Raw genomic sequence first — 9,702 nt, forward strand, 5'->3', positions numbered from 1 at the left:
TTTCTGGGCCAGTCCCATGTCCACGCCTCCCTCACCCTCCAGTCCCCCAGATGGGGGACCCCCGTCCCGATCACCTCTTCTATGTCCCATTCCCTTTCGGCCAGTGCAGCAGAAACCCTTTCCTCCCCCCTTCCCCCCCCCCCCCCACCCCCACTAGACCCCTGTCTAGCTTTTTTGCTCCCCCCATGTCACTCCCGTAAGTCACCTGACGCCTGCTGACCCCGGCTTTCCCCCGCCGTCCCATTGGCCTCCCCGTGTGGGAGTCTCCCAATCAATATGCATTCCTTCGTTCCCCTTCCCGCCTTTTTTAAGGAGCTTTTTAAAGGGTGAAGGAAGCCTTGTGACTCACTGGGTAGCGTCCCTGCCTCTGATCTCGAAGCTCCCGGTTCGAGTCCCACCCCAGGAGTTGATGGCCAAGGGAGGTGTGTTCATATCGCGGGCAAACTGCTTGAGCGTCAACCTGCAAATCCCTCCAAACGTGCCAATAGCTGGTGGTAAGAGGAGAGACTCCTGGTCAGCCACACTTGATGTGGGGTGGAGCCCCTCGAGCTTGAAGCCCCAGGCAACAGACTAGCGACCTGTTCCGGGAATTACGAGCTATGGAAACAGATGATAGTCTGTCTTAATGCATCATTAGGTGTGGGAAGAGAATTGGAATTGGAAGTTAAAGGAAAAGGCAGTGTTGTGAATCTTTAGAATTCCCTACCCCAGATGCTTCATCGTTGAATATATTTAAGGCTGGGATAGATTTGGTCTCTGAGGGAATAAAGGGAATTGGGGAACAGTTGGGGAAGTGGTGTTGAAGCCCAAGATCAGCCGTGATCTACCTCAGAATGGCGGAGAAGGTTTGACGGGCTGTATGATCTACTCCAGGGGATGGCACACTGGCACAGTGCTTAGCACTGCTGCTTCACAGCTCCAGGTTCCCGGGTTCAATTCCGGCCTCGGGTGACAGTCCAGAGTTTGCACTTTCTCCCGTGTCTGCGTGGGTTTCCTCCGGGTGCTCTGGTTTCCTCCCACAGTCCAAAGATGTGCAGGTTAGGTGGATTGGCCACGCTAAATTGCCCCCTAGTGTTCAAAAGGTTAGGTGTAGTTACTGGGTTATGGGGATACAGTGGAGGTGTGGGCTTGGGTAGGGTGCTCTTTCCAAAGGGCCGGTACAGACTCAATGGGCCGAATGGCCTCCTTCTGCACTGTAAATTCTATGATTCTATACTCCAGCAACTATTTTTTGTCAGCTTCTGTTCTTAGACATAAAGAGGCAGCAAGATTTAGGGATAGAATTCTAGAGTTTAGACAGCCAAAAGCACCGACGCCAATTGTGGAGCAGCTGAATGCAGGGATGTGGAAGTGGCCAGGATTAGAGGAGCACAAATATCTCGGAGTGTGGTAGGGCTGAAAGAGGTTACGGAGATGTGGGAAACAAGTTTCATTTTTGGGGGGCGGGCCTTTCTTCAGGAAGTTCTGGTGAAGTATCCTTTCTGGAAAACATCACCTGCCTTGCTCTTCCAGATGCAGAGTGACTTGGATAAATGTTTATTCCCGTTAATTTGCAGCGTCTCCATTTCTACAGCGATGTCCCACCGTTGATGGATGTTCATGCCTTTGCCTTTTCTCCCCCCGCCCCCCCCCCCCCCCCCTGTTCAGGTATATTTTTGCAAGCACAAGTTTACCGAACTCGAAGATGGTAATTGTCCGATTGAGAAAAAGGCGTCTCCGCAAAATGGAATCTTGAATCACAAGTCCTACAATCAAAATGGAAGTTTGATTACGTCTGCTCCTCCGCTGTCTTCCAAAGGCTCGGTGCCCGAGCGAAGCGGCATCTCGCAGAGCCGGGTCTCTCAGTGCGAGATTGGCCTGGGCGCCGGGCCCAGCGACAGTGAACCACCCACCGCGGGGAGGGGGATCTGCCTCGACCTCGCTATTCTGGACAGTGCCTTCCTTCTTTCTCAGGTCATCCCTTCGCTGCTGATGGGAACAATCGTTCAGTTTACACAGACAGTAACTGCTTACATGATCGCCGCTGCCTTCTTTGGGACGGTGGCTATTTATTTTGCAACCAAAATAGTTTTTGATAAAAACGATTTAGAAAAGTATTTAGTGTGATGTAATGAAGGGACGCGCTCTTTCTACTACTATGGGTTAGTGTGACAGTTGGAGGTGAGTGATATCGAGTCCTACCCGCAAATATTATAAGCACGTCGATTGTCAACTGAGACCTTTAGAGTTAAAGGGACTTATTTAGAAATCTGGGGAGATAATTGGATTGTTGATTTTCCTATTGCTGTACAGCTCAGATCTGATTGTGAACCTACTCCGCCGATTGGAGACTGCACATCTTTCATTTAGAGTTGATGGACGAAGATCTGCTGCTTATCAAGTCCTGTTGCTATTCCGATTTCCAACTGGATCCGTCGATAAGCCTCAAAATTTCCAAACTATTTTGCATATTCCTAATTTGTGTTTCAAAACTTTTTAAACGCCAACCTGCATAGTTTACAGCAGGACTTGATTATCTGTTTCTTAACACGTCTTTAAAAAAATAATCAGGTTCCTTACCCTGCCCCGATGTAAAATCTGAATCTCTCTAATTGTTTTTTTTAAAAAGAAAAGAAATACCAAAGCCGATATCTCTGTAGGAATAATTCTGCTACCATCTCAGCAAGGCGGGTGAAGAGAAAAGCTATTGGGATTCCTACAAACAAACTCTTTTGCTGCTTGTCGTCAAATCACCAGCCCCTGCTCTAGATCCAAGATACCTGGATGGCAAAGACGAAGGACACTATTTGGTCAATCTGGCCCGCCCTCCCTTGGACGTATACACCTGCCCTCTCTCCCGCCCCCCCCCCCCCCCCCCATGCCACTGTGTAATCTGCCCAGGTGTAATAATGATGCCATTTGGCATCTTCAAAGACCTGCATTGGTAACAGGTCCAAGTGAACGTGTCAGTAAAAGGTGTAGCCAAATTCTCAACTGATACATCTGGAAATGGATTTTCTGGTGTGCAGGGTGACGATGACGATGCTATTTTTATGGGCTCGTATTTTTAAGCCCTTTTAAGTCTGTACCATTACCCACCGGTTCACTTGCACAAGTCTTTGTGCTGTGCCAACTTGCTGAGGGAGAGGATTACTTTGCACAACAGCAAGGCAGCTTTTTCCATTGTTAAACAATACGAAATGGTGCAACTTGCAGCCGGGAACACCGGCTTCATTCTCCAATTCTTCTCAAATGTGTCATCCAACATCTGCCAACGAGGCAGGCTTCTCTGAGGCACCTCCGGAAACATTGGCCTGAGCAACATAACTGCAGGAGGTGCAAACCTGAGGCTAGATTCGCTTTGGCGAATGAGTCGGGAGGAGTAGGAGAGCTGAGAAAATATCCTCACTTTTCCCTCGGATCGGACGCAATTTGGCGCAGTTGCTTCTCCCAGGCGCGAACGAGGAGACGGAGGATCTCGACCCACAAGTCGGGTTCGCCGGCAGAGTGCCCTGGATGTGCCCCGCATACGGCTGGTGTCCGCCTTCAGAGCAATTATCCTCTTGCTTAGGATCCTCTGCCACTTCCACCATTCCAGGCTGCGGGGGAAAGTGACGGCCCCTGACCACACCAGACGCTTAGCCGGTCAGCTGAGGTGGGACGTGCCCGCGGGTGTGCGTTACCAGCCGCATGTAGGCATGCATGAGGGCCAGGGGGGCACTGAGACACATACACAAATAATCCTTACCCACGTTCATACCCGGAGTGTGCAGCTGGGAACGACTCAGTTACTCGGCCTGACAGAAATACCCATAGGGAGAGGTAAAACACACTTTGTTTTGATTGCAAACTCTTTGTCTCATCCATAACGCAAGGCTTTTTAGTGGACCCCAAATGTACTTTCCGATTGGAGGTGGAAACCAGCTCAAAAGGGGCAATCAGATGAATGGCCAGTTTTGATTATGGGGCGAGTGTTCTGTTGAGGTGCCAAACACCTGAATATTTAACCATTAATCCCATAATCATGGCACCATGCCACGTTCTTCTGGCTTTATTTTTAAAATAACTCCAATCTCAGCAGGGATTAGCCACCGGCTACACATGCGTTGTTTGACTGTTTCTTCAGCTATTAGAGTGCCAGCCATGGGTAGCAGCATTGCTCCTCTCCAGTCGATATCAAATCATTCATCGGGGACCTTGCTGTGGACAAGTGTCACACGCCTGTGCTGAGGTAAATTAGTGCCCTGAAAACCTCCACACACAATATAGATTCCGGACAGGGATGTCCTTAAGTTATCAATATTTGTACTTCTGGTCCTTTTTCTAGTCTTTTTTTTTTAAATCAATTTTTATTTTGTAACGTCTCCCCTTCATAGCCTCTGATGGCGCCAAGGCCTGTAGTCAAGGGACTCCCGCCTACGGTGGTCGCTGGTTGCGTGGCCAGGGATATATTTGGCCAGATGGTACAGCGCACGGCAGTGTAACTATGGAGCCACAGTAATATTCTGTTGCCCGGCCAAAATCTGGCAATTCAATATTAGCGGAAGCTGCCATTTTTAAACATTACGTCTCTCAGTCCCGTGCCATAATGTCCCAGCTTACTGCTTTCCCTTCTCTCGGTGGACCTTCTTACCAGTTACTTGCGGCACCCAACCAAGAACGCAACCTCTACCTTCTTTGCCGAGGTAGTAAGCCGCTCCGCCAAGCCGCTGGGCCATTCCTGCTGGTTTCAGCTGGTTCATACAACCCCATGATCTCACAGTGAGTGGACCTCATGTTCTGGTAAGTAGGAGAATGGTTAAGACGCCCGGGCGCCTTCGAAGAAGTGAAACAAGAAACACACATTTATTTTGATCAGGTGCAAGCGCACTCAGTCCTTTGATAATTGAAGAGTTTCAGCCGCACCCGAGTGCGAGGAAAGAACTTTCTTTATATCTCAGGCACATCAACGCTGGAAAGTTACCCCACACGGCTGTCCCCTGCCTCCAACCTGTTGTTTTTAGTAAATCATCTAAGGGACTGACATTGTTCACTCAGTGGCTTGGCCATTTGTTGTCCTGCTTGCAAGTAAGAGGGTTGATGTTTCTTCAGTGATTATTATGTCTGTGTTTCAGGATGTCATTAATCCACAATAGTGTACACGTCCATTTTAGTGTGTCCATATCACTCACCTCTAGCTGCCTTTAGATCGCAAAAATGATTGCTAAATTATAGATATGTATAATTCATCTGGGGGAAAATGGTATATTATTTTTGGTAGAATTAATAATTTTGCCTTAAAAAAAAAATCTATTTTTGTTAAAATTTCTGACCTTGCAACTGTTTTACAAAGTCTATGAATACTGTATTTATACTGTTGAGATATTTTGTACAGTGACAATTTATATCCCATATATAAAGGAACAGGAGTCCACAGGATTATGGAAGCTGCTGCATTTTTCTCCATTGAGGTCCAGGGGCTGAGACAACTTTGCTTTTGGGAACAGTGTATTCACTCAGATTGCGACTAAACAAAGGCCTTGTCGCCGAATCAGATCCGTAGATGTTCGCAGCAGAGGACGAGGCCAATTGTGTCAGTGTGGAACAATCCAGAACTAATCCCACTGCCCTGCTGTGCACCCACATACATGCGTCCATCACCGCATTGGATAATACATTGACTTCTCCTTAAAAGGTGTAGTGTTCTTTGCCCCAACCACTCCCTGGGGAAAGGCCTTCTGTGTTTCACCATAATCTTTCTATCAGAACTCTTCATAGATCTCCTTATCTGTTCCATAGGAATAACCCCACTAGCTCAAGTCTCTCCTCATAACTCGACATTCAACACTCTGTCCCATCCTCTCTCCCCCTCCCTGATGCTGACCACACATGGAATCAAATTATTGGTGTGCATAAACGAGTCGTGAGCTCTCCCAACACTGGCGTTATTAAAGGTGCATGGCTCCATGAGTATCTGTCAGGAGAGCAAACCATGTTTCACACAATTACGGGACCAATTACAGGGGAGGCGGAGTTCTGGAAGGGCAGAAGGAATTCTAGCCACTGAAATCTTGTTTTCAGCAACTTCACAAATGCGATGCAAAAATACAAATATATGTTCCGATAAATGTAGTTTGATGACCCCGGCATCTCACTTTCCCTTCCCACACTCCGTGGACATTTGTCCTTGACTCTTAGCTACTACCCCTGGCTTTCTACTCCTTACCCGGCCTGCAGCCCATAAACATGTGACTATAGTGGCAATAAATATCTGGCCGATGTCGTGAGCTCAACGGAAGAGGAATGTAGCATCATGGGTTTGTTACTTGACTGGTAACCGAGTCCGGTACTAATCGCCTGGAGGCCTGAGTTCAAATCATATTACAGCACGTAGGGCATTTTAATTCAATTAATTAAATAAATCTGGAATAAAAAATCTAATATCAGCAATGGTGACGATGTAACTACGTGTTGGATTTTGCAAAAATCCATTTGGTTCACCATTGATTCTTAGCTGCTCTCTAAAGTGATCTTGTAGCCCATTTAGCCATATCAACCTGCCTCGACTGAGTCTAAACAGAATGAAATAGCACTGGGAGTCCCTTCACCACTCAGACTGCAGCGGTTCAAGGAGTCAGCTCACCATCACCTCAAGGGCAATTAGGGATGGCAATAAGTGCTGGACATTCCAGCAAACCTCACATCTCATGAATGAATCAAAAAGAAAAGGTACTTGGAGGATCTCCTGTATTGTGCACTGGAGAAGAAACATTTCCTCTTCCTGCCCGTCGGACAATGCGAAGGAATTTCAACTCCTATCGACTGACATGAGTTTTCTGTTTGCTGGTGTTCTGCCCAGTCTCCCCCCCCCCCCCCCCCCCCCAAAGATGTCTCCCAACATGGTGCTCCGTGCAATAGTCACCCTCTGGTACCTCATCCAAGTGGCTAATCCTCATCTGACCACAGCAGCCTCTAGTCAATAGCAAGGAAACCACTTCCAGTTTCCCGAGTGAAGATCAGCTATTTGTGGCCTTCAGGGTTAATGTTTGACCAATAAACATGCATTCCTATTCTTTACAGATTGATGTTGCCAAATCCTGCCTCGGACCTTATTATAGACCTCATATTTGAGCCTCAGCTCAACGGAAAATGTCTTGTAATGCTGTTCTCTGTAGACAAATGTCAAGTACAGGCTAGCACACCGATCTGTTGGGGTTGATGGTTTTATTTCTTTTGAGTTGCTGTGGAGTCCTTTGGAGGAAGCGTGTTGGCTGCAACAGGAGGTGTGTGAGAGAGATGGTGTTCAAATTGGGGGCAGTCTTATGAGATAGGGTGTGATGGAAGTGCAGCGTTCAGTTCAATGGGAAGGGATGCATTTTGAGCCACAGAGGTGCTAAAATGAAGCATTCATGGAAGAGAAAAACATTTTGCAGGGAGCAGCGGTCAGGTACAGAGGACAAAATGCCAATAATCAAAGGGTTGGGGTAGGGGAATGAGTGGGTGTTGGAGGTGGAGCTATTATCCAATCAGTCAAGAATGGATTAACATTGTCTCAGCGATTCTATTGGGTGGTGGTATTTACTAATTGGCATGGGTCAATTAACATTAATAGTCCATTAGTACATTCATACAGTGTTACAGAGACAAATGATAAAATAATATATACTATAGATCTATAGCTTGCTTAAAATTTAATACAAGATTAAATACTTATATAAATCAGAGGGTTATGTTCACAAGATTTTTTGCCACTTCAACTGCAATTAATATATTTTAATATTTATTCAATGAGTTCAGGTACAAGCAGAGTTATATAATGACACTAAAATGTTAAGATTAGAAGTATTCTAAGTACGCTGTTTGATTCACCTTTTCAAGCTAGGCTTAGCCTACTTAGTGCAAATGATATGAGATTTGATAGATTCAGTCATCCATCTGAATTTCAAGCTCATATTTTTAAAAATTTAGAAATGTCGAAATGTAGTTTTGTTCTCCTATTAGATAATAGCTAAAAACTGGATGTGTGAATGTATTCTCGAAGCTTTCAACATTATTCATTTTCTAACAAAGGACCTTGAATGGTGTTGGAAACCAGGGTTCACTATTTAGCTCTGATTGACCAGAGTGAAGTAATAAGATTGTGACTTTGGATGTTCCTCCGCCCTGATAATTATTTTGATCTCCGGATTCTCCCGTACTTTTCCAAGTGAGTGAAGAGTTGCGTCAAGTAAATCTCACTCTCTCCGCTGCCTTTTATTTTCTAACCTCACTATCTTCTCCCTCAATTTTGCTTTCTCCATCCGCAGCCCTCATTATCACTGTCGTTAAGATCCCGGGAGGCAGTGGTATTGTCACTGGACTAGTAATCCAGAGACCCAGAGCAAGATCTGGGGACCTGGGTTCAAATCCCACCACGGCAGCTGGTTAAATTTGAATTCTTTGAAAATCTGGAATTAAGAGTCTGATGACCATTGTCATAAAAAAAAACCATCTGGTTCACTAATGTCCTTTTAGGGAAGGAAATCTGCCATCCTTGGCTGGTCATGTGACTCCAGATCCACACCAATGTGGTAGACTCTCAAATGCCCGTTGAAATGGAGGGCAGTTAGGGACGGGCAATAAATCTGCATTAAAAAAAGGAGCCCCAAGGCCTGGGGAAATCAAACCCATGTCCCTCCAATCTCTGACACCCTCTGTTGATGCTCCAGTATTTCAAATGCTTTGTTGGTCAGGAAAGTACGACAGAATAAATTCCTTTGTCCTTTTTAAGGTAAGAGTGTGTTGCAATCCGTGATACAAAACAATGGACATCACATGTCAAACTTTATGATCTTCACTGTAATAAAACAGCCAAGTGTTAATATATGACTCACTTGTGTAATTTGCCCATTGCAATAAATATACTTGTTACCTGCTGAAATCAGATTCTCTTGTGTCACTGGTCCTTACTGTCACAATTTATTATAACAATTTCAAATCCCAGAGCCAAATGTACAACCTGAAAACAAAAATACGCATTGTGACATTATAGAAATGTACAGCGCGTGAAGAATTAATGTCATTTTACAATTAGCCACTAGATGGAGCTGGGGACAGTACTATAAAAGGCGCTGATTCTTGGGCTTCTGGGAGAGAGTGGAGTAGAGGAGTGGAGGGAAGTGCATAGTAGGGCTAGAGTGGATAGAATATAGTTACAGTTAGAGTATAGAGATAGTGTTAGCGAGTGTAGTTTAATATAATCTATTTGTTTTTTGTAGGAATAAGTGTCAAACTTTAATTTTAATAGTGTAAATAAATTTAGCTTCGTTGATGAACGTACCTCCAACATGTGAGGGCAGTTTTCCAGCCATTTAATCACGTTACAGGGACGGGCTTATCAAAATGCCAATATTCCTCACAAATTCTGGTCATTGAGTTTAAATTGCCAACAGCACTAAGCAGAGCGACGCCAGTCACAATTATTTCAAATAATTCTGGGCTTATAATTTCCACATGCAAACTTCTGGTACAGATTTTTAATAAATAAGTTCGCAGTTCCTCTGTCTATTGACAACATTGTTAACAATGTGCTGGTTTAGAACCTTGAGATAAATGCATTTTCTAGCCTATTGAGCCCAAGCTACCAGTTCAAGGCAGTTAGATTTGTCATATTCCAAGATCTGTAATCCAGCCCCCCATTATGGAACAAACATAGAACAGTCCAGCACAGTAGGAGCCCTTCAGCCCACGATGTTGTGCCAACCA

The 9,702-nt window shown here is 45.4% G+C and overlaps 1 protein-coding gene across 5 annotated transcripts in view; it reads left to right on the forward strand.

The window, feature by feature from the left end:
* Positions 1 to 8,883, forward strand: part of LOC140393707 (solute carrier family 45 member 3) — a 156,309-nt gene extending 147,426 nt beyond the window's left edge. For all 5 annotated transcript variants that reach the window (XM_072480009.1, XM_072480010.1, XM_072480013.1 and 2 more), the window contains one exon: positions 1,648 to 8,883. In XM_072480009.1, the coding sequence (XP_072336110.1) occupies positions 1,648 to 2,106 (459 nt within the window). In that variant the 3' untranslated portion in view covers positions 2,107 to 8,883. The remainder of the gene's footprint in view (positions 1 to 1,647) is intronic.
* Positions 8,884 to 9,702: the final 819 nt, after the last annotated feature.

The sequence above is a fragment of the Scyliorhinus torazame genome, chromosome 17, assembly GCF_047496885.1.
Source record: "Scyliorhinus torazame isolate Kashiwa2021f chromosome 17, sScyTor2.1, whole genome shotgun sequence".
NCBI classification, from domain to species: Eukaryota; Metazoa; Chordata; class Chondrichthyes; order Carcharhiniformes; family Scyliorhinidae; genus Scyliorhinus; species Scyliorhinus torazame.